Source organism: Neophocaena asiaeorientalis, unplaced genomic scaffold (assembly GCF_003031525.2).
Source record: "Neophocaena asiaeorientalis asiaeorientalis breed wild unplaced genomic scaffold, Neophocaena_asiaeorientalis_V1.1 scaffold24, whole genome shotgun sequence".
NCBI classification, from domain to species: domain Eukaryota; kingdom Metazoa; phylum Chordata; class Mammalia; order Artiodactyla; family Phocoenidae; genus Neophocaena; species Neophocaena asiaeorientalis.
Window position 1 is genome coordinate 991,561 of NW_020185317.1, and position 26,419 is coordinate 1,017,979.

At 34.6% G+C, this 26,419-nt stretch overlaps 1 protein-coding gene across 1 annotated transcript in view; it reads right to left on the bottom strand.

The window, feature by feature from the left end:
* SLC39A10 (solute carrier family 39 member 10) overlaps positions 1–26,419 on the bottom strand; it is a 64,025-nt gene that overhangs the window by 16,137 nt on the left and 21,469 nt on the right. Inside the window, exons 2-8 of the mRNA XM_024733631.1 lie at positions 24,488–25,512; positions 22,066–22,273; positions 9,415–9,584; positions 7,462–7,650; positions 3,385–3,505; positions 1,791–2,159; positions 366–446 (exon numbers count right to left, since the gene is read on the bottom strand). Of these exons, the coding sequence (XP_024589399.1) occupies positions 366–446; positions 1,791–2,159; positions 3,385–3,505; positions 7,462–7,650; positions 9,415–9,584; positions 22,066–22,273; positions 24,488–25,501 (2,152 nt within the window). The 5' untranslated portion in view covers positions 25,502–25,512. The remainder of the gene's footprint in view (positions 1–365; positions 447–1,790; positions 2,160–3,384; positions 3,506–7,461; positions 7,651–9,414; positions 9,585–22,065; positions 22,274–24,487; positions 25,513–26,419) is intronic.

Below are 26,419 nucleotides of genomic sequence, written 5' to 3' on the forward strand. Positions count from 1 at the left end.
GTGCTAAATACGTAAAAATGTGGTAAATGTACACCTCTGAGTACTGGGCAGAAACAACATATTAGATTAACTCATGGTAACCTGCTGGTAACCTGCTTGGAGTTTAAAAACGTAATGATTAGTAAATAAGATAAGAAACAGAGTGGGCTATAACATAATACTCTTTACATAAAATAAAAATACATATAAAACAATACACATTTTTTAGAAGCAAATTAACAAAAATTATACAATAAACAAGAGAATGATGATACTGTATACTTGCCATCAGCCATTTTTACGCTTTAACATCTCTAAAATTTAGATGCATTTAGATTAAGTCTTGCATTTCATGAAATCTGGTAAAAATTTTAAGGTCATGTTACCTAATTCATGTGGCAGTTCATGACAGAAGACAGCTATAGAAGTACTGATTCCGCCCGTCAGTCCAGCACTGAAAGCTGCTCCTGAGGTGGGAGGGTGGAGGGGAGAAAAAAATTCAAGTGACATTTACTGATCTTTTGTTTTTCTTTCTTTTCTTTTCGGGCCTCTCACTGTTGTGGCCTCTCCCATTGCGGAGCACAGGCTCCGGACGCGCAGGCTCAGCGGCCATGGCTCACGGGCCCAGCCGCTCCGCGGCATGTGGGATCTTCCCAGACCGGGGCACGAACCCGTGTCCCCTGCATCGGCAGGCAGACTCTCAACCACTGCGCCGCCAGGGAAGCCCTGTTTTTCTATTTTCATTCATAATGACAGCTGCATTCTCTTTTGCCTATCTAAATTAATTTCATAATGTATGAGTGACTCAGTAATCTCACACACTATAGCTTTTGAACATACACTGAGTGAAGTGCAATAGGTATGTGACAACCAGAGAAAGAGCTACTCAATGAAAGAAACATTCCCTACTGAATTAAATTCTCTATTTGTGTAACCTTCTAATTCACTAATAGCTTCGGAGTAGTAACAGTTTTTAGTGTTTCAGTCCCTGACTGGTAGTGTGAAACCCTCAATCTTAAGTCATGTAAGTCTATAATTGCACTTGCTCTCGCATACTAATATTTATAGATATTTAAATGCCTAGTATCCTTATCCAAACTTTTCTAGGTCTAGAGCATAAATGGCATAAATTATTATTTGTCTGATGGTCCTGAATACTGAAATCAGAGGCACAAATGCATCTGATGCTACTAGTAAAATTCTTTACTCTTTAACACTGACAGCCACTGTGGCTTCAAAAATATGGTCTCTTTTGAAAGAAACCAAGGCCTACTTCTGAATGATTATTTAATAGAGTCTGGATCTCAAAGAAAATTATGTATTGATCACATTTAATGTTCTCCTAAACTGGTAACATCAGTATATATTATCAAGATTCTAATATGATGTTTGAATTTGATATAATGGATTTTTACTATTGTAAAATTTTTCTTCACTTTTTCAAATGTAAAAGAATTTTTAAACCCAAGATTGAAATTCATTTGTTCTCAATCAGAGACATATAAATGTATTGAAAATATGTTAAGGTAGCTTCTTCAATATGGTAACTATGCCTTCAGTAAGAAATCAAGGTATCAAAGAAGTACACTGTGGAATTTGTTTATATGTTCAAAGAAAAACCCACTGAAATTATACCTTTATGCCCCCAAATAAACTTATCAAAAATACTAACATAGCCTTTGGAAAAGCCAAATGACGGAATAATATATAATAATATATTTGTTAAGCTCCAAGACAGTACTAAAACAGTGGAAGAAGGAAAATGGTCTTAAGGAATAACAAATTATAACCCAAGTTTCAAGCCTACTTACCAATTGCTAAGCCATCACTGAAGTTGTGGATGCCATCCCCCATGATCACCATCCAAGCGATATTAGCGATTCCTGTTTCTTTCAGATCTGATCCGGAATGACAGGGACCGTGTGAATGATGAGAATGTTTGTGGTGCCACTGATGATTATGCTTCCTCAGCACAGTTTTACTCTCGTCATGGTGGTTATGTGCAGCAGCATGGAGATCATGCTCATGAATGGCATGTAATCCATCACTTTGAGAATGGGCCATGATTTTCTCCTCTTCTATACAAAGATAATTTTTAGGAGGGGATTCTTGTTGGCCTTCTAAATCTGTCAGTTCAGTTTCATTAAGTCGATCTTCAGAAACAACCGAGTCATCAGTTCCTATATTTATAATGGCAAAGGATATGCTTTATCAGCAAGTAAATGAATGCATATTTGCTTAATTTAAACCCAGGCAAAATAGCAGTAATGTAATGAACATTTCCTAAGTGAATGTCTTTAAAATTCCTAAATAATATAAAAAAACAAATCAAACTAATAAATAAGTAAATACACATGTGCACACACACAAAACAAACTGGGGTTTTGAGAGTCCAAAAGATGAACCAGATGAAGTAAATGGAAGGGAACTGAAACAGCAGGTGAAGTGAGGACATAAATTGGCATGCATGAAGATACTGTGAAACTTAAGGCGCACATCATCAACAGTTGATGAAAATAAAAGGGTGGAAAGTTACTGTAGCATTCACAGGGTAACAAAATATGCCCATAATTTTTCAGAGAACAAAGTTTACCCACTCTAACCTTCTCTTATCATTTAAAAGACAAAATTTAAATCACTTGCATCCTCTAGTGCTCTACCTATCTGACCAAGATCAATTCTAGATCATTACTAGAATGAAGCTCAAAAACCCATACAAGTGATAACACTGATACTTTTTTCTTTTTTTAATTAAGGTTGTCCTCTCACCTAGTTTACAAAAGCTATTTATTATGTGACAAAGATTCTAATGCTTTCCAAATTGTATTTTGGGGCAGAGTCTACAGTTAGCGCCTAGGCTCTCCCTTTTCTGCAGAAAATCCTTAGTACACTCAGGGGAAACACAAGTTCACAAAGGGGAAAAATTATGTTTAAATATTATTTCCCTGAAAATTGTAAGCTACCTCATTACATCTATCATGAAACACAGTAGATGAATGGATAAGCAGAGATTTTAAGTACAGGGACCACTCTCCTTTAAGTACAAAGACCAATTCTCCTTTTCTCACATGAAAACAATCACATATGGAGGGCATGGAGATTTTTGCATTACCAAGAAATAAAACACTAATCCAAAGCCGTTCTATTTCATTTTTTTCTTCTGTAAAGTAAAAAGTGCAACGCGTTCCTTGCCCTGTAATATGATTAATTGGTCCCACATTCCAGTATAAATAACACTGAAAATAACGAAAACACTAACAAAATCAGTTAAGATACATGTAAGGAAATAAAAGAAACTAGTATTAGAGAAGCAACAAAGACAAGAAATTTCAAACAACTCAGGCACAGTTTAGAAGCAATGTTTCAATTTTTAAAGGTTTCTCTTTAGTCAGAACTATTGTCTACCGGCAAGAGGCTTGAGCTGAAGCCAGTCAGCATCTGGTGTATTATTTAACTTATGATCTGAAAGCTTCCTTCCAATAGCTGATTCTTCTGTGTTTTGCTTCATAAACCATTTCTGTTTCCCCTGAAAAAAACATCTGGTATTAGCATTGAATCTACAGCCACAATTAGCAACAGTATTCACTTGTTAACATCTATGGGGATAAATGGTGGTAATTTTATAAATTATTTAGAAAAGGAGTGAGAAAAAATTCTTAGAAGTTAATCAAAGGGTCTACCAGATGAAAAATCCAACTAAATTTGCATGTTATTTTTTTTCGAATACTCGACTAAAAGGTCCGATTCACATACTTTCAAGTTAAGAACAGGGTACATAGTACTGTATTATTATATGCAACCTGAATGAAATGTGTGAAATATATGTAATATTGCTCTCATTTAATAGTGTGTGGGAATGGGAAGTTCCAAAAAACGAAAGCTTAATCCTTTCAATTTCATTCTGTGTTTAACACAATCTCACTTTTCCCCATATGTGACATAATAGACAGAGTCAAGCTTGACTTAAAATCCTAAATTTACAGTTTACCTCTATGAGACTTAGAGAAGTTTGTTAAATTTATTAAACCTAAAAATACTCATCTATAATATGAAAATGAGATTCTTATAAGGATTAAATGAGGTGATGTATGAAAATGACCTAGCACTAACTGACTTAACAGCTATGCAATCAAGACAAGTTTTCTTTCTCATTTAAGCTGTCCTCTACTAATAAATTCTAATTATTGTAATTCATTGTTTAAGTTTGGATTTTCCTATATTCTCTCTTAATAGTCTGGTTTCTTCTCATCAGTCTATCACTAACAACTCTTCCAACTTAAATTTCTACTTTTAATCAATGTTCATTTTAAAAAGCAAATAATCAAGTATGTTAGAACAGTATGAAAGTAAAAATCAAGTTCTCTGGAAGATCCTTACTGACTGGCAGAGCATTTCCTTGTTGGTTTTGCTTATAAGCTGTGAGCTATGTTTCAGATGTTTAAGTCTTCTAACTGCTGCATAAGTAGGCTTCTTGTGGCTAGTTGAATGTGCAGCAGAGTCTCCAAAGATGGCCATCATCAATTTCTTCCCTCCCTGTGTAAGCATTCTTCTCCACCCATAAGGAGGTGGAGTCTATTCCTTGCCCCTAAATTTTAGTAGGCCTTTTGACTTGCTTTGACCAACAGAATACAACAGAAGTGATGCTGTGCCAGTTCTGGCCTAGTCTGAAACAAGACTGGCACCTTTTGCTTTCGCTAAGGGAGTCTGGCCACTATGCTACGAAGAAGCTCAGTCTAGACTCTGAAGAGAGGCCATGTGGAGGAGTACCAAGATGCAGACACAGAGTGAGGCATTCTTGGACCTTTCCAGCTCTGCACTGCCCTAGCCAACCCAGATTAGCAGAGTTTGAGTGAATCACTCTAGCTGATGTCAAGTGGAGCAAAAGAACTGCCCAGCTGAATCCTGCCTAAATTCCTGACAAAATTAAAAGAACTAATAAGTTGTTGTTACAAGCTATTTTTTGGGTTGATCTGCTTCATAGCATTAGAAAACAGAAACTGGGGGAATAGAAAATGTTCAAAAGAAAATAATATGGAGACATCCTAAAAAGAAGAAAAGAAACAGCAGTTTTAACATGAGTTAAAGAAGAAAAAAAAAAGAGGAAGGAGGAGCAAACAACAGTACGAAAGTCAATGAGACAGACATAGAAAGGAAAACATCAGCTGGGATTTTGTTTAATTGCTTTGGTTCTGATTGTCCATTTTCCTAAAAACTTGCCAAATCATTACCCTCAAAGCCGCAACTTGCTGAACTAGTCAGCATCTGGTGTATTATTTAACTTATGTTCTGAAAGCTTCCTTCCAATTCTTCTATACAGACAGTCAAATGTCTGTTCTATTCAAGTATCACTAATTCCCTTTCTTCAAAAAATGCTATATACTTTTTCATCTTAGTTACTTATTGTCCTATTTATTATAAGGAGATGTACTTATTTATCTCCCTAGACTCCTTTCTTTGATGTACTTGATGAATTCCTCACTATTGCATTTAGAGTACCCCTCTGCAAATGGTGTTACTTTCAGTTTTTTACTTCCCACAATTTCAAATTTCCAAAAGCCTGCCATATTTTGGGGACTCTATTCTTCTATATTACTTTACTTTATAAAAATAAATGTGTTTAATTTTGCCAGTAAGTCTAGGTTCAAAATGAGATCAAGGTTGAATTATAAAAAATATAAAACCACTTTATTTTGAAGGACTATCTCTTGAAGCACTACATTTTATACTTATCTGTAAATTATACAGTCCCTAATATTTTGTACACATTAAAATACTTCATATTTGCTGCTTCAGTGTTAGTAGGTACACACAATTGAAGAAAATTAGGGCTTCACAGTAATTCCAAAACTTCCTTATATACTTTGCAATTTGTATTTGTGTTCTAAATTTGGTATTCACAGAGATGGGACTTTAAATTCTTTATCTAATCAATGTTTTCTTATTGAGTCCCTCATTTAAATAATTCTCTTAATCATCTTCTCTTCCCAATTTCTTATGCCATGACTCAAGCCCTCTGTACCTCTCTTCTAAATTATTCTGCAGTAATCTCCTTCACTGACTCATTTCCCTCCAGCCAATCTCACCCTGGCATCCCTCCCACCACCGTCAATTCTTCACCTATCCACATGACCTTCCACATGGCCCTTCCCAAACCAAATGCTGTTAGATCTCTTTCACGTTTCTCTAAGTTGATCCTTCCCAGTTCCTTTGAGCATTCCTCAGATAAAACTTCACTGAGCGCACCATCTTGATCAACCCTCCTTTGGAAGCAATTAAATATGATGCCCTGACTAAAATATGGCCATTAAAATTAAATACACTGCTTGGAATATGATATGAAAATACAGATGAGAAGTAGGATTTATTTCCCATGCATTTAGATAGCAACTGGTAATCATGATGAATGAGTCATAGTTTCAGAGCTAGTCTGTGGCTGGGCAAGAACTAGAATCACTCTCCCTGAATACCATATTTTGTCCCAAGGGGATATATACAAAACACATACATACACAAACAAGAATATATCCATAAAAACAGCATTAAAGTTTTATCATAAGAGTGGGCTGTATATATTATGATAATGACTATCCAGTGTTCTTGAAGAATTTTTTTTTGAATATTTGTAGTTAACTAACAAGATATAAAAATTTTCTAACTCGTTATTGTGGAAAGCTTTCTAAAAGTGTCCTCTGGATTTCCTTACTTAAACAGACTATACTGAAGACAATCAGCATTAATATCACAAACATGTTAAGTGAGAGATGTATTCAAGACAGAGCCTTAGAGACAGATGTGAACCAATGTGAACAGGGAGGAGTGTAAATCACAGTGGATGGTAATACCTGAACTTACTTTCTTGGGGAAAAAATTCTTTTAGGTATTTATCTTATTCTAATAAATGTGACATGAAAGACAGTTCAATAATCCAAGCATCATCTCTGAAGTGTTTGTCACTCTTGAGATGAATCACCATTTCCTTCATTTCATTATATTTTCTTCCTACAAAGCCCCCTGAATCTAAATTCTTCATACCTCTAGTGCTTACACCATTGGCAAGGCATTTCTGGTAAAGAAATGTGTTGTGCAAAAACATTTTCATTAAAAGATATGGCAATGAAAGCCCCCTATACTTGAAAATATTATCTATGAAGACCAATGAGATTTGCTTCTATTTATACATTTTTGCATTTTTAATAAGAATAAATTGGCCAATAACCTTTTTCAGACTATTTAAATCAATTAGATAAGAAGCAACACAAAATTGACTGAAACCGAGACTCCTATATCTTGATTATAAATGCCAAAACAAACGTAATGACAAAAAAATGGCAAAGATCAAAGTCAGTTTTTCCTCTGAAGATAATCTATTAAATGATATTTAATACACACCAACACCATGATTAAGAAAAAACATAAGGCCCAAAAACAATGGTTTTTGAGTTTTACCTCAGAAAATAAAATAAACAATTAAAAAACACTTACCCTTTGCTGTTTGTAGTGCTTAAACATTCTAATGCAATGTTCAATGATAAATAGTAAGTAAATGCCTCCTAGAGCAACAAGTCCTTTCAATACAGCATCATATTCTTCTAGAAACTTCTTAGATTCGTGTCCATGAGAATGTCCATGCCCATGTGCATGTTGATGACTGTGATCATGTCCACCCTGAGACTGTTAATAAGAATAAGAAAAACTTCTAAACAAGTAATTTAAATGCTATTTTGAGAATATAATCTCCAGAAAAAATATCCCCTATTATCTCAATTGAATATAAGTAGTCTTCCATTTAATTTTGCTATCCTCAGTGGCCTGGAAAGTACTACATTTCATGGTAACTCTAAAACAAAGACCAAAAACTCAAATGCCTATCAGGTTTAAGATACATCCTACAGTAAAAGAATCAAACCAGCAGTAAGATAAGAGGTAATGATGGGTCCTTCATAAACTGAAGTGAACATGTCCCAGATATATGCCTTAATATTCAGTAATTTAACCTTCTCTTAAGCTGATTATATTTTTAAAATATTTTTCTCTTATAAATTATTTCAAAGAAGTGATGAGATGTTATCTCTGCATATACTGCTGAACATGAGCAAAAGAATATACTTAAACATGTGTTTAATTTTCTATATTTTAAATCTTTATCTTAAGAGAATGTAAGAGTTAGAGAACTGGTCTTCAGTATTTTCCCTCCTTGTAACATTTGTTTGTATTCCTTCCCTATTTGCTAGTGGTCAACAGAAGAGGTTTCTAAACCTCTCAAAGATACGACCATTACAAAAGGTAATAGCTTCATTTAATTAACACTTCTTAAGAAAAAAGAAAGTTAAATAGCACTTAAACATTGTTCGCACTTCAACTGTTCTAATTTATTAGGCCCAGTTCTGAAACAGACTGTTGCTATGCCTGGTGGCTGGTAGAAAGGGCAGGCAAAGGGTTGCAATAAGGGAGAAAGAAATAAATAATATATAATAAATCAACAACAAAAAATGCATATTCACGGCCTTAACATTAATTTTTTTTAAAGGCAATGCCATGCACTGTTCTAGATACTAGACCTGGAATTCTCAACCAGGAGTGCAGAAGGCGAGAAGAGGTGCACACAACACAGAAATCCAATTCTGTCTCCCAAATACTCCCGAAGGGAGGTGATGAGAACGTAAAAAAATATTCAAACCTATAATTTTACATTTGGAAAAGAAAAAAGCCCTGTTGTTTTTGTAATTTGAAGGAAAGACAGTAATACTGGCTCAAACACTCTTAACTGGTGACAGATTTTAAAAGGTTAATAAGCAAGGTAAAGGTACTAGGAGTGTGGGCTTATGATCATATCATTAGAAGTGTTCCCAAATGGAAGAACACAAGTGGCACACCAGGTGAAAAGATAAATGGCCTCATGGGTAAAGAGCTAAATGCCTAAAATTGTTAACTGAGTATGTCTGCCTATTCCTGCTCAAATAAAGATGCCTGTGGAGCACTGGCTATGTGTACATCATCATAAAACCCCTTATACCTTTCTTCTAATGGCTTTCTTGATACACCATAAAGATAAAAAGATAAAACACTCATTGATGTCCAAGTATTCACTTTCAGAACTGCTAATAAGAGCATTTTTTAAATTTCAGTTTTACTGAGGTATAACTGACATAAAATTGTAAGAGAGTTAAAGTCTACATTGTGGTGATTTGATATGTATACACTGTGACAGGTGAAGTTAAAACTGACACTACCAGTTTTTTGTTGCTGTTTTAAAATCTAATGATTCAATCTATTTTAATATTGCTTAATTTAAAACTGTACAAATGGAAAAAATACTTCATCCTATAAGCAAATAAAACAACAGAAATATTAGATTAGTATGCTACAGCTTGCAAATGAAGGATCCTTTTAGCTGAAATATTTTTACTTCTTAAAAAGATTTAAAAGATTTCTTACATGGGGCAGTAGATGAAGAAGGGCATCTCCACTCATTGTTCCTACAGCTAGTGCAACAAGGAATGTGAGAAGAAATTTGAAGCATCCTTGGTTAATGATGGGAACCAAGATCACTCCTAGCAAGGAAAGCAGGCTAATAACAGTGATAGAAATGATACCACAAATCCACGCTGTAGGAAGAAAGTAATGGTCAACATTAGTATGACAATATAAACCAAAAACGCTCCAAAGAAGAAAAAACATAGGATAAATGAGTCATGGAAGACTGATTACCTTACCTAGACTATGCTTTTTAAGAAAATTTTATATTTTGGCACTACTGTGTTTAAAAACAAACAAAACAAACAACTATATAACCAACTTGAATGCTTAAAAAAAGAATTAAACTAAGACCAAGTTATAAATAGTTATCTTCAGTGGTCCACCTTATTAGAAACAGGAACTGAAAATGACTTAAGGCTGTGGTTCACTTACACTACCTAGACTTAAATAAATAAAATTTTACTGATGTCTAAAGGTACAGCCTTAAACTGTTTATTTAGAGACTATAATTATAAAACTCTCCCGTGAGCATTAAAGGAAGCCAAGTATCTAATGCAGCATCATCTATGGAAATCTCTCCAATAACAAAGTTTAAGAAACGTATCAGCCCAAAATATAAATATACTCAGATAAGACACAAAAAAAGCTTATTACTGGTAGCCTCACTGTATTTCATTTCTTATTTTTACAAAGGATAATTCAGTCCTATTTCCCTTGGTATCATCTTTCTTCCATACCCAGCTCCAAACTCCCTTTCCTCCAATTCAGCTTTCTGTACAATTTACTACTTTTTTTTATTTCACTATATAATTTTAACCAGATCAGAACACAGGAGAAATGTTTTCATAATGTGACTTGTGAGAAACAGGTGGAATTCTGTGCACATTTCTTTATCTAGGCTATTCATAAGCAGATAAGATTATCAGAAATAAATGCCAGTAGTTCGGGGGGTGAGGCATCTTCACTTAAAATGAGAAATTACTTCCTATTAATGGCCTAAAATAAAACGGAAATGTTTTAAGTTTAAAATTTGTTTATTTTAATATTTATCTATAGGAAATTTCACTGAAGAGTTATAATTTTGAAAATGTTTAATCTAAAATGATTTTTTTCTAATCAAATCTAAAAGGACTATAAATCTGCTGAAAGATTTTATGTCAAGTCTTGTGATAAGTGAATAATGGAAAAATGCATTTCTTCATCAAGATAACTTAAAATTTTCAAAGACAAAGAGAAGTAAGGATAGGTAAAAAAAAAACTTTAATTGACCTGCTAAATGCTAAACCTTTATCAATAAAACTGTTTATTCATTGGACATTTTAGTCACAGTATCCAATATCATTAACACTACAGCTAATTCTTGTTAGCTAAATTAGCTCAGAATGAAACAGTAGGTCATCTACTACTAATGGAAGCTCTGTGGTTTATACTATATGTAACAGATAATTACTATGATAGAAACATTGGGAATCTAAAGGGCCAGAAACACTGAAATACAGCCAGAGATTGAATACAGTGCCTTCAATCCTTTTTAAGGATTTGGGGGCAATAAAGGAACAGGAACTCAACTCCCAAAGGACCAAGGTCAGGGAAGGATTAAGCCAACAAGTTGGTTAGTGGACCCAAAGAATAAGAAGGAGATTCCCCGAACTATGGATGCAACTACAGGCACAGGGAACTGAGGTAAAAAACCCTGTTGTATAAAGAAAAATATAAGGTCAAATAAGCTTTAAAGATTGACTTAATAATCATGACCAGGTTACTTTGTGTGTGCCCCATATACAGACTGGAACAATAAAATCAGTGAGTGGGAGAGCCTGAGGGAATAAGTTGGAAAAAAGTGGCCATAGGTATACAAGGCAGAGAACCAATAAAGCTACTGGCCAACTAAACCAAAAAAGGTTTGTCAAAACTACAGCAGGGACTTCCCTGGTGGCGCGGTGGCTGAGAGTCCACCTGCCGATGCAGGGGACGCGGGTTCGTGCCCCGGTCCGGGAAGATCCCACATGCCGCGGAGCGGCTATGCAGCTCTCTAGCTCCAATCACACTAGTGGGGAAAAAAATTAAAAAGGGAGCGACAAAAGGTACTGACAATAACTAAATGGGAAACACCAAGGCTAACAATGAAAACATCAACCTGAAGATAAAATGTCTCATATATTAATATACAACTCTCCCTTCCCAAATATATTTTTCCTTAGTTTGGCGATAATCCAATCTGGAAGCAATATATCTCAAAAAAAGCCAATCCAAAAGCAACCTCAATCAAGAACTTAAAGAAAAACAGCACAAAGATACTGAAAACCCAGCAATTCATATTCCAAGATACTCTGAAGTAGAAAAAAATAACTGTATATACACACTAATGTAAATATGTATGGATGAGTATTGACAAAACTACAGACAAGACCCCAAATACACTAGCCAAAATAAACAAATTTAATTAACTCTTCATAATTATTAGAATTTTTTATTAATCAGAATTGTTTTCACCAAAAATGCACTGGAATATTCACCAAAATTACCCAATAAAAGTATTTATTTTATTTCTATGTCCCAATGTCCAAGAAAATTCATATAACCAGATTAAGCTGCTAAATTAAAATCTGTATTAGCCAAAATCTAGTTGGGTAAATCTTGTTAACTTGATTTATTCTTTTTCCTAGGGTTACATTATATTCTACACTGGGGAATATATATGCATTCACTTCCGGATTTTCCTATTAAGACATTTGCAATAAATATTAAATTTCTAAATCTTAATATAAGGGAACACTATTAATTTGATGCAGTAGACATGTGAGATGATTAACAAATTATACAATACAATTTAGCAAAGTAATAAAATATTAGCATTAAACATATTTTTAAATTTGTGCTTATTAGATTATGAAATTTAAGACCCTAATTATACCAACATATATTCTTATAAGCATATTTACCAAGTTTAATCATTAAAGAGAGAAAATGTGATTCTGTTCCCTAATCATACAAATTATATCTAAAAATGAACATTATTCTAAGCAAGTATTTCCTTTATAAAACTCTCATCATATAAACTTCTGGCTCAGCGTATCTTGAATGTGAAGAAAAGTCCAAGAGTCTATGAAGCCATAAACATTTTGCAGTGTTATACGATGATTTACAATCTCAAATGGCTTCTGGTCAATTAGTCAAAACTCAAGTTACCAAATGACAAATCAACCAAAATCGAATTCAGTGAAAATCAATTTGCCAATATGCTGACAGGTGAGCTAAATACAGTATAACTGAAGAACGAGCACTGGCAGATTGAACAAATTAAATCAGCCAAGTGCTTACACATGTAGCTGAGGGAAGGTCTGTGTGAAAGGGTATATGAGTTCATATGTGTACAAATGGGTATATGTCACATATTACACTCTCCCAGGTACAATTTCTCATGAATCAGTGCTGGTAATTGTATCTCCTTATTATCCTCCTGAGAAAGCAAATCTGTAAACTAAAAGAAATGTCTGAAAGAGAGAAGCCCACTTTATGATTAGAAAATCACTAGTACTTGTGATTATCTGACACCTGAAACTCAGAGAATACAAGAAAACATCACAATCCCACAAAGCCAAAAGCCTTACATGAATCAACCCAAGGTCATAGTACTGGCCAACTTCAAGAGCACCATTCTCATTGTATTTTTGGGTGAATGTCATTTACTTAGAATACAATGTGAATTATGCCATGTGGAGTTGTTCAATGAAGTGATATTACATTGAGCTTGGACAGCTGCCCCTCCAAAATGAGTTTTTATATATATATATATATACATACACACACACACACTCACATTTTTTAAAAATACTTAATAGAAATGTTTTTTATTGGTTATACAATAAAATGATTGTTAAGAAACTGGTTATTTCAAAAACATAATAGATTTACAAAAAACAAACAAAGAGAGAACATAAGTATAATATAGAAGAAAATAATCATGTCACAAAAAGAAAAACAAAAAGACAATGAAAGGGACAATAAAGAAATATAAGATCAACAGGAAATCAAGGCTTAAAATGGCAATAAATACATATCTATCAATAATTACCTTAAATATCAATGGACTAAATGCTCCAATCAAAAAACACAGAGTGGCAGAATGGATAAAAAAACAAGATCCTACAATATGCTGCCTACAAGAGACCCATTTTAGTGCAAAGGACACACACAGATTGAAAGTGAGGGAATAGCAAAAGATATTTCATGCAAATGGAAATGACAAGAAAGCAGGGGTTGAAATACTTGTATCAGACAAAATAGACTTTAAAACAAAGACCATAAAGAAAGATAAAGGAGGACACTATATAATGATAATACAAGAAGAAGATCAATACAAGAAAAGGATTTTACACTCATCAACATATATGCACCTAATATAGGAGCACCCACATAAATAAAACAAATACTAACAGACATAAAAGGAGAAACTGACAGGAATACAACAATAGTAGGATACTTTAAAACCCCACTCACATCAATAAACAGATCTTCCAGACAGAGAATCAATAGAGCAACAGAAATACTAAATGATACGATAGAGCAGTTAGACTTGATATTTTCAGAACATTACATCCAAAAAACCCATAATACACATTCTTTTCAAGAGCACATGGCACATTCTCTAGGACTGACCACACACTAGGGCTCAAAACAAGCCTCAACAAATTTAAGAGTACAGAAATTATCCCAAGCATCTTTTCAACCACAATGGCATGAAACCAGAAATTAACCACAGAAAAAGAAATGAGAAAAAAACGATTACATGGAGACTAAACAACATGCTACTAAAAAACCAATGGGTTAATGATGAAATCAAAGAGAAAATTAAAAAATACCCTGAGATAAATGACAATGAAAACATCACCATACAAAATCTATGGAATGCAGCAAAAGAGGGATATTAATAGCAATACAGGCCTTCCTCAAGAAAACTCTCAAATAAACAACCTACCCTACCACTTAAAAGAATTAGAAAAAGAAGAACAAACAAAACCTAAAGTCAGCAGAAGGAAAGAAATAATAAAGATCAGAGAGAAAATAAATAAAATAGAGATTAAAAAAACAAGAGAAAAGTCAATAAAACCAAGGGCTGGCTCTTTGAAAGGATAAACAAGATGGACAAACCACTGGCCAAGCTCACCAAGAAGAAAAGAAAGACAACTCAAACTAAATAAGATATGAAAAAGGAAACATAACAACTGATACTGCAGAAATACAAAAAAAACTGTAAGGGAACACTATGAACAATTACATGACAACAAATTTGACAACCCAGAAGAAACAGACAAGTTTCTAGAAAAATACAGCCCACCAAAATTGAATCAAGAAGAAACAGATAATTTGAACAGACTGATCACTAGAACTGAAATAGAATCTGCAATTTAAAAACTCCCACAAAAGTCCAGGACCAGACGGCTTCACAGGCAAATTCTACCAAACATACAAAGAAGAACTTATACCGATCTTTCTCAAACTCTGCCAAAAAGCTGAAGAGAAAAGAACACTCCCAAAGATATTCTATGAAGAGTTTTCTCATTCTTTCAACTAGAGGAAATATATATAATATGCTTGCTACCTTCAAAAGAGTTTTCAAATTGATTTTAGAAAATAAATTCTAGAACTAAAAAGGATCCTATAACCTCTAGTAACATTTTTTATACATAAAATATAGAGAGCACAACTGAGACTATTATAATATATTGAGTTTAATTACTCCTCTGTGAATATGCTGCCTTGATTGACAAAGTTGGAAATTATAAAAAATATTTTCAGGGCTTCCCTGGTGGCGCAGTGGTTGGGAGTCCGCCTGCCGATGCAGGCGACACGGGTTCGTGCCCCGGTCCGGGAAGATCCCGCATGTCGCGGAGCGGCTGGGCCCGTGAGCCATGGCCGCTGAGCCTGTGCATCCGGAGCCTGTGCTCCACAACGGGAGAGGCCACAACAGTGACCGGCCCGTGTACCCCAAAAAAAAAAAAAAATTTTCAAAGAGGCCAATTATTCTGCCCCTTTATAAAGAATTTTTTAAATTCCTTGCTTACTTGTAGCTATTTGAACTGGCAACATACTAGCTATTGTCATATTGTATAGCTAGAAAGAACTTTAATAATCTACAGTAGCATTTCTCAAACTGCTCATCTAATTCTATGAGATAGGTGGCATTCCAAGGGGAGTGAGGAGAGCATTTTAATAATCAAAAAAAGACTTGGTAATTCTGGATTAAACAAGTTCCCTCAGAGCCTCTAACAGTTTAATGAGCAATGTGAATTTCTGCAAGGGGGAAATAATATGCAGTATTTTTCTAACTTACTTGATCATGGAACCTATTAATATAGCACAATGAGCCAGTATCCTGAAGAACACAATTTAGCAGACCCCAATGTGTCCAATGTCCTTTTACTTTAGAGATTTGTATTTGTATATTTAGGCAAAGAGATGTTAAATGCTAAACATTACCACTTCACACCTACTAGGATGGCTTTGAAAAAAAGAAAAAAGAAAAACACATGTTGGCAAAGATGTGGAGAAACTGGAACATCTTACGTTGCTAGTGGGAACATAAAATAGTGCAGCCACTGTAGCAAAGATTTGGTAGTTCCTCAAAAAGCTAAACAGAATCACCATATGACCCAGAAATTCCACTCCTAGGTCTATATCCCAAAGAACTGAAAGCAGAAACTCAGATACTTGTATGCCTTGTTCATTACAGCATTATTCACAATAGCCAAGCGTCCATCAATGAATGAATGGTTTAACGAAATGTGGTATATACATGCAATGGACTAGTATTCAGCCACAAAAACGAATGAAGTTTTGATACATGCTACAACATAGGTGAACCTTAAAAACATTATGCTGGGGCTTCCCTGGTGGCGCAGTGGTTGGGAGTCCGCCTGCCGATGCAGGGGACACGGGTTCGTGCCCCGGTCCGGGAGGATCCCACGTGCCGCGGAGCGGCTGGGCCCGTGAGCCATGGCCGCTGAGCTTGTGCGTCCGGAGCCTGTGCTCCACAACGGGAGAGGCCACAACAGTGAGAGGCCCGCGCACAGCAAAAAAAAAAAAAAAAAAAAAAAAAAACATTATGCTGAGTATTTCAAAATAAAGAAGAGACAGAAAAGACAAACATTGTATGATTCCACTTACATTAACTATCTAGAATAGTCAAATTCATAGAGACAAAAAGATTAGAGGTTACCAGGGGCTGGGGGTAGGGGGGAATGAGCTATTGCTTGATGGTTACACAGTTTCTATCTGGGGTGGTGGGTAAAAAAAGTTTTACAAGTAGTGTGATGGTTGCACAACATTGTGAATGTAATAAATGCCACTAATTTGTACACTTCAATGGTTAAGACAGCAAACTTTACGTTATACATATTTTACCATAATAAAAAATAGTTAAACAGCTAGCTAAAATGGCAAAGTCAAAACTAAACCCAGGCTTCCCTGGTGGCACAGTGGTTGAGAGTCCGCCTGCCGATGCAGGGGACACGGGTTCGTGCCCCGGTCTGGGAAGATCCCACATGCCGCAGAGTGGCTGGGCCCATAAGCCATGGCTGCTGAGCCTGCATGTCCGGAGCCTGTGCTCTACAACGGGAGAGGCCACAACAGTGAGAGGCCCGTGTACTGCAAAAAAAAAAAAAAAAAACCAAACCCAAAGTCCTTCCTGAATCCACTGTCTTCTCCAGTAACTCAAAGTATTTTCAGAGAATTCTTGGCCAAGTGATTTATTTACCACTTATGTATTTACCCCCAGGGAGATGGCTTCACATAGAAGAGGATTTACAAGAAAAACAAGTATAATTAAACATAAAAATAAGAAGAAATACCATTTCAGATAAATCAGAAATTTTCTAGATATTTTGTATAGATTACAACTATTCCATCACAACTGTTTCATTAGCAAAACAGCCCTATTATTCCATAAGTGTATGTTATTACAGATACGTTTTCTTATACTGACTTCTTATTAATTTTTAACAGTAATTTTAGCTTTCTAGCACTAAAAACTTAAGGAGTAGTCATTCTCCTAACTTAAATTTTCTTCAAGGAAAATTACGATTTCTTTGAACTATAAGAAGTAAAGTTGTTTTGAATTTATTGTACCTGAAATACATTCCCATGCTATTTAAGTATGTACTTATTTTTAGAATTAATAACATACACATTTAAAGCTCACATAAACTCTATCATAATTTCTTAGGTGTAGAAAAAAGGCAACTCAGGTAATAAAATTTTTCTGATTCTCGACCAAAGTATTGTGTTTTTTCGATCACAATTTGGTATAAAGCCATAAAAAAGCAAAATAACGATAAACAATGAACAATAAAAGGAATCTCATAAAACTTATACCAACCTAACACTATGCAAACTGTTAAGTACAACTAGCAAATGTTTTCTTTATTTGTACCCAAGATACCATATGCAATAAAAAATGCTAAATGTCTGAAATAAGCTTCACTTATTCTGCAAATTAGGTCTCTTAAAACGTTAAAGGTCTTCAAGCTTAGTTATTCACCAACTCCCTTTCTCATTATCTAGAGAGAAAATGCATTCTTTTAAAAAGAAGCGCTCATCTGTGGAAACTTTCTAATTAACTTGGTTCAAAGCATGTGCAAGATGGCAGTTTTCTACACTGTTTCAGCATTTTAATTGGCAGAAAATGCTGAGCGGCCTATTCACAACTCCCCTTGATAATTAAGCTAGGGTCAACTCTATGACTAAATGAGCCAATCTTGTGAAACAAACGATTCCTACCATACACAGTATATATAGCATATTTGGTTTACAGCAGTCTCTGAATAGTTAATGAGGTAGTAGCTGTGTCACTATGGGAGATTTATACAGAACAAGTTAACCTTGTTTAATGGTGCAGCAGTCATTGAAAATAATTACTAGCAGAGCATTCTCTCTAACAATTATTAACATCTATCAGGACATAATTAATTCAAGCTTCATTTCTGAGAATGTTAATAACCACCTGCAAACAACTAATCAATATTCACTATTAGTAAAGTATTCATTTTCAAAGCAAGTACAATTTCCTCTAAGGCTTTTCATATTTAATAAATGTAATTTTCAACATTACTATAGTCAAGCATCTATCAACAGCCTTGTTAAAATATATAGATTATGTCAATATTACAACATAGACAACTCTAAGTCATAACCCACAGCTGATGAGAAAACAAAGAACTAGAGTTTTTTTAAGAAACCATAAAAACAAAAAAGCCTATTAGTTTTAACTCCAGATGCCACAATCTTGTCAGTCTCCATTTTTCCCCGCAAAGAACAAATGTATTTTTTTTTTATTAAGTTAAATAATCTTAGACCTAGCTTCCCCTTTTATTCCTGCCAGGGAGAATTTATAAGCACCTGAGAGAGACTGTGGCTCTCAAGGTGTTTACTCATCTACAAAGATCAATGAGCATGAAGCCACAAAGAGGACATATTTTGTCTATCCAAAGATCATTATTCAAGTCTAGCATGTGAAATCACTTTTCTCTGCCTTTCCAGATCTTAACAGACTGAACCCAGCTTGTCTAACTAGAAGACTATTCTCAGGTTGTTTTCTTTTTTTTTTTTAATGACTAATCTACACTTATAGTAATACTTACTTATATCAATATTTACCTCTACCCGTTTCCTGTCTCTGTCTGCATTATCTGTCAAATCACTAACACTCTCCTTATCTCCCTGTCATTTACATTTTAGCAAAGCACACTTAAGAACCTTTTCAGCAGGAAGCAGTAGAGCACAGCATAGGAGAAGAGCACAGTGGTTACATTACAGGTTTTAGATGGAGAATACTCTAGTTCCTATCACAGCTCTGCTGCCTGGCAGCTATGTGACCTTGGGCATGTTACTTAACTTCTCAAAGCCTCCTTTCCTCAGCAAAAAGAAGTAAGTAAAAGTGCCTATCTCATGGGTGTAACAAATTAAACAACTCTTGTAAAAGTGTTTAAAATAGCACATGGTAAGGTTCCAAAAAATATAGGCTATTATGATTAATTTATCTATTCTGAAGTCATTTTCCTATTGCAAAGAAATTAACCAAGAATAGGCAGGAACCTAGGAGACTTAGTTATGTATTGAGCGCATTTCTTTTTATGTGTACTCTTTTAAGCTTTAAGAAATGTCTCTATCATATAAAACTCATACTAGAATGTGATATTCTTAAACATGTCTACCTTATTGCTACACTATGAAAAAATTTTAAATGCTGCTCTTTCAATCTTTCATCTATTTTATTGGAATTCTGTTTTCAGCTCATATTCATACACATCAATTTAGTCACTTTAATTACTATGTAATACCACCACTATATCTTGGGCATTTCAACCAGAACTGCATTCATCATGATTTTGCAAATGATGAAGTTCCTGAAATACAACTCATTCTGAGTGAGAACACTGTATTATCAAAGTACACTAGGCTGGCTTACAAGTGTTCTTCCTAGGTTAGAACTGAAAGTTTACATATAGACTAATATTAAGCAATTTATTAATTTAATCAATATATGAGTGCTTACTTTTTGTCCAAAGTACCCTTTATCTTAGGCACTAGGGATGCTGAGATGAAAGACCCAGTCACTTCCTTTAAGCAACTGAAGTCAAACAAAAACGTAACTAATCCAATTATGAACTCTGTACCATGATGGAAATATCCAGAGAGTATCAAGGTAGGGGACTTAATTAAGCCTAGAATGGTCACTAAGTTATCTCAGAGAGACTAATCCTTGAGCTGAATCTTTGAGGAATCATAGTAGTCAGCCAAGTAGAGAGGTTTACAACGTGAAAAGGCACAGAGGCATGAAGGTAAACCAGCATAATCTAGTACCATGAGTTTGTTATGATTAGAGCTAAGAGGGAAGAAACGAATGGTGGAGGATAAAGATGGAAAGGTAGGTAGGTATGGATCATATTCTGGAAAGCATGATTAGGAGAAAAAAAAACAACACTCTGAACTTTGAACAACATAGCATAATGCAGTATTCTAAAATATATGAGGAAAAAAGTATAACTAGCACATCACATCAAATCCATGTTCTCATAGCTATTACTGCTTACAATACAAAAAATGTGAAGAAAAATATAGAGATCTAATGAAAAATATTAGTGTAACAATATGTGGCAAAAATCATAAAGGTGATACCAGAATTAGCTAAATTTGGAAAATAATAGCACAGTGATTGCCCAGAACATTTATCAGACAAACCTCAGACTTGGTGGGTTTTATCTAGGTCTGGGAATTGTGGGCAAGTTACTAAACTTTTCTATACCTCAGCTTCCTTATCTGTAAAAACAAGAATCATACAATAGCTCCCTCACATAATAATTCAATAATTATTATTAAAATTTACTAAAAAGAAAAAAAAAAGCATGTAAAACACTTAGAACATGGATATCAAAATGGTTAAACTTCCCAGGACTGAAATCTGACCACTATCACTCACTAGTTCTGAGACCCTGGGAAAGTTATTAGGGTAACATTCTCCACCTCATAAGACTGTTGTGAGGAGTAAATGAACTGAGTTTAGAACAGTGCCTGCAATACATGTTTTTTAATAAATAAAAGGAAAACATATGTATTAAATAAATGCCAGCTATCACTAAAAAGAAAAATCTATGTCAGAGTATCTCCTTTGCATTTTAGAAAGATAAATCTAGCTTAAATGCTAAGCATGACCTACAAAGGGGACAAAAACACAGGCAGGGAAGGTTATGAAGGCATTTCAACAATTCAGGAAAGAACCAAGGAGGATCTGAACTAAAGTTATGACAGAGTGGATACAGTTGGAAGATATTTAAGACTCAACTGGACTTGACAACTGATTATACAAGGGGAAATAGGAAATGAAAATTAAAACCATAAGAGGGAAAAAAATCAAAGATTTTCAGATTTTATCAAAAGAATGAATTGGAATGGCATTTGGGATTCTATAAGAGGTATGAACTTCCTGTGGAGTAGAAGTTCCAGAAATATTAGATGGGAGGTATCTGTAAACACCAAGGTGGAGCAATCTAGCCAACTGGATATGATGAAAAAGAGCCTAGAGAGAAGTTTAAAAATAGTTTTGGTTTTACCCATTTGGTTTTACTCTCTAGAAGTGCCCATGATGAAGTTCATGTGCCAATCACTGGCATTTCTGAGACATTCCTAGAGTTTCACCACACTGGCTTCCCTTTTTACTTCCTCAGGAACTTAATAATCTTTTCATTAGAGCCCCTCACCCTGCTAAATGTTAAGTAATTATAACATCATATAACTTTAATTAGGGGTCCCCTTATTAACATTTGCCCATCAAGAAGAATCTATTTATGACAAACCTGTATTTCCTTTCTAATCTATTAGTTCTGTCTGTAGCAAAACATTCCTCTGTAGTGTCAGAAGACATTAGTAAACTGTATTGTGCCTCTTTGTCTCCCCCCAATCTTTCTAAACACACATACCTAAACATGATTAAAACATACTGAAAGTCACCAAAAGGAAAGCAATCATTTGGAATTACTTCCTCATTCAATTACATTAAAATAAAAAATAAGTACAGAGACTTTTTTGAGGAGAAAGAACTTAAATCTTTCTTACCTGATGCCCCTATATTTGCCTTATCTTCAGGAACCAGATTTTTATCTTTATTTAAATCTTCAACTAAAAGTTTGTCAAAATGCTCAATACAAAGTCTGCTGTCGATTTGATATAACAAAGCAGGGCAAAGGTACGTAAATAGATCAGGTGAGATTGGAGAATTGGCCCGATGACCATAGTATTTTAACAACTGAGTGACGTTCAAACACTGCAAGGAAATTGATAAAAAAAAATTAAGAGTACTTTAAGAAGATTATGCAGAAAAAGAAAATATTATATAGTAAAATATATTCTAATATTATTTGAAAATAATCTGCAATATATAGATACCTATTACAAAGAATGATTTTTGACAGGAATTTATGATAGGAATACATTCAACTTGATTATCCAAAACTTTTAATAGATTTGAACCATTTTCCACTGCAACATATAAAAGATATGACTTTCTGCCATCAATAAGAATGACTTAGAACTATATTCCCAAGATCCTTAAGGGGTGAGGAAAAAAATCACTTCCCTGGTCAAAGTGCAATCATCAATCGCTCAAGATTCTTATTTGTGAAACAGTGTTAAACAGACTTAAGAGTTCTTTAACAACTTTATATTAAAATATACAAGGATATAGACATGTTCACTAAGGTACCCCAAAAGAATATCATATAGGGGAATTCTATCCCAATGCTAAAACTGGAGGATTAAAAAAAGGCAGCTTTATCCACTGGTACTTTAAGTACAAAATATAACAAAACAAAGAAGAAAACAAGTAACAAAAAATTCTGGACCCATCATATAGTAAAAACAAATATCTAAAATTGAGGCAAAGGAGATGGCACTACCTCTTTTCCATACATATGCACTCTGGTTGCATGCTTGCTTATTTTATCTATGGTACAAAAAACAGAATCAAAACATACAAACAAAAAAAAATGATTTTTTTCAGGCCTTTACATGAGATACTACTACCCTATCCAATGCATAGAATATTTCCAGAAATCTTGAAAAAATCCTCAGTATGCATCAGGCCTATGAGGATACAAAATAACAAGTCTGATGATCCAGACCCCACAAGTAGAATACAAAAAGTAAACATTATTGATAATGTCTAGTTATTATCAACAAGACTCTAGGATATTACCCATAGTAACAAATTAATGTATTTCTTTAAAAGTACACTAAGATTTTTAAATTTCCTAAAAACCAAATATCTAGTGATTTGTCCAGTAAATAAACAAAGATATTTACTTAGATGTAAAACACACTTCCATAATAAGAGACAGAAACAACAAAGGTTGAGGTCATTTTCCACATTAGATGGTGCTGCTTTTTCTACATCCGAACAATAAGCAAATTCAACAATTTTTTAAAACTTTAATGAGGGCTAAATATAAGAATACATAAGGGTGTTGATACACTTGTAATGAGACAAAAATGTTTTTAAGGTGAATCGTTTTTTTAAAAAATCAAGAAGGAACCAATCAAATGTGAAAGAATTCAAAAGAGCATGAAAATTTAAAAGAAAAACAAAACCATTCCATTACTATTGGAGTTTCCCATTATTATATCTTTTTGCATTCATTGTACATCTGTTGAAAGCATAAGAAAAGACTAATATGAGCAAGTAGGTCCTATGATAAAGTGACAGAGAAAACAAACCTACCACATGTGCAAAATACCTGACTTTGTAGCTAGATCAATAACTGGGAACCACTCCATAGTTAATAAGTTAACAATTATGAAAAAAACTGTCTAGGAACTTCCCAAGAAAACAGTTGGAACAAAAAAAAGTCTTCGGGCTTCCCTGGTGGCGCAGTGGTTGAGAATCTGCCTGCTAATGCAGGGGACGCGGGTTCGAGCCCTGGTCTGGGAAGATCCCACATGCCGCGGAGCAACTAGGCCCGTGAGCCACAACTACTGAGCCTGCGCGTCTGGAGCCTGTGCTCCGCAACAAGAGAGGCCGCGATAGTGAGAGGCCCGCGCACTGCGATGAAGAGTGGCCCCTGCTCGCCGCAACTAGAGAAAGCCCTCGCACAGAAACGAAGACCCAACACAGCCAAAAATAAAAATAAATAAAAATTCAATTTTCAAATATCTAGAAACCAGCTAACAGTAACAACATGTAAACTAATTTGGGGAGTCAAAACAAGTCTTAAGCAAGAGAGTAAAATAAGGAACAAAAATAAGGAATATATTTTCTAACAACCTTTAAACATTTAGGAACTGAAGGAACCCAAATTTGAGAACAAACAATGCAAGTGAAAATGCAGCTAAAAATCTTTAATCTGATTTTGATTCCTTAATGTATTTTGTAACTGGAAATAAGTTTGAATATGGTTGACTATTCCTCTGTTACTTCTCTTTTTACCTAAAAATGCTCCACAATCATCTGAGAATTACGGAGCAACCATCTTGTTCTGCTTACCTCATGTTGCCGGTCATCTTCATTATGATCTTTGTGACTAGCAGCTGAATAAATTGCACTTTTTTTAACATGCGGTGCTTCTCGTTTTCTAGTATGTCGAAGTTCACCTTCATTATCAGGATCAAGATCTTGGTGTCCGTGACCAGGATCATGACCATTATGTTCTGGAAGACGTACATGAAAATGACCTGGGTTATGTACACGATCAGGTTTGTGGACCCGATTATGCTCATACTGTTCACCCTGATCATGGTTAGGGGGAAAACCTGGTGTAATAACCTCAGAATTTTCATTACTTTTCTTCCCTTTTCTCTTCTTCTTTCCTTTCAGTAGCTTACTTTCAGATTGTTCCTGTGTTTTATTGGTCTCTGTAGAAGGTTCATGGCTAGGCTCCCCATGCTCACTGTGAATAATGGAATCATTAGGAAAATGGCGAGTAGTGTTATGATCAAGGTGATGACGCAAACAATGATGATGACATAAGCGATGATTACGGTCATGCATATGTTTATCATCAGATTTGACAGATACTTCAATTGTCTCTTTCTCTGGATCACACTTATGGCTTCTTTTTGTTGATACACTGGTCACAGTTTGATTTTCTGAATTTAAATGACTATGGGAATGCTGGTGGTTATGTGAGTGAAAATGCTTTCCCTCTTGAACTGCCAAAATATCTAAGTGAGAAACATGATCGTGGCCAAGATCCTCATGATTAATCTCAACTACTTTTATCTCTCCAAGGCCCAAGTTTGTTAAAAGTTTCTCCAGACCAAAAAAGGATAATCTTCCATTTTCACCATAACGATCAAAAAGTTTTTCAATATAATATTTTTTTTCATTTTCAGCATCCAGCACTGAAAATTTGCTTGACTCCGATTCTGTCATTCCACGATGGTGTCTGTGATGCTCTTCAGAACCATGGTCATGTTCTTCATGGCAATGGTTGCAATGATGGAAAATAAATGTCAGCAAACAAATGAGGCAAAATTTTGTGTGCATATGTACCTTCATTTCTATTTTTCCTAAAGGGAAAGAGAAACAAGCATTAGTTTATACTTATGTACACTCAAAATAAACAAACTTACCAGCAGTTGCCAATTCACTAGGCAAATTGTTTTACCCCATTTCTTTCATGCCTATGAATCATTCTTTTCTTCTTCAAGCTTCTATAAAAAATGGCCCCTTTTATCAAAATAGTGTAAAGCCCTTCAAATTAATACAAATTTGCTTAAAACTCATCCGCAAGACTACTCTGACTCCCTTTAAGCTCAATACTTTATACACATTTATACAGTAAATGTTGGTTCCTTCCTATATGGTCCTTTACAGAAAAGTTTACCCAACTCTGTTCTTGAGGTCCTGGTCAGTGCAATAAGGCAGTAAGATGAAATGTGTGATAAGATATGTAAGAATCAGAAAGAAATGAAACTGTCATTATTCACAAATGGCAGGATTGGGTATGCAGAAAGTCCAAAAGAATCTATGAGAATTAATAAGTTAATTTAGCACAGTTGCTGGATTTAAGGACAATAACCTAAAATCAATTGTATTTCTCTACACCAGCAATAATTAGAAAATGAAATTAGAAAAAGTTTACCATTTACAGTAGCAAATAACTAGAAATAAATCTAACAAAAGATGTGCAAGACCTTTTCATTAAAAAAGATCACATATTATTAAGAGAAATGCAGGACCTATATAAATGGATGGCTTTATCATGTTCAAGATTGGATGAGACATAGATCCAATGTAATCCCAATCAAAATCCCAGAGATAATTTTATGAAAATTGATGAGGTATTTTTAATGTTTACATGGAAACCAAGGGCCAAAAATGGACAAGACACTCTATCTACCAGTTACTAAAGACTGTGGGTATCTGGTGTAAGAACAAATAAATAACATAGTCTAAAAATAGGAAAGATTCTCT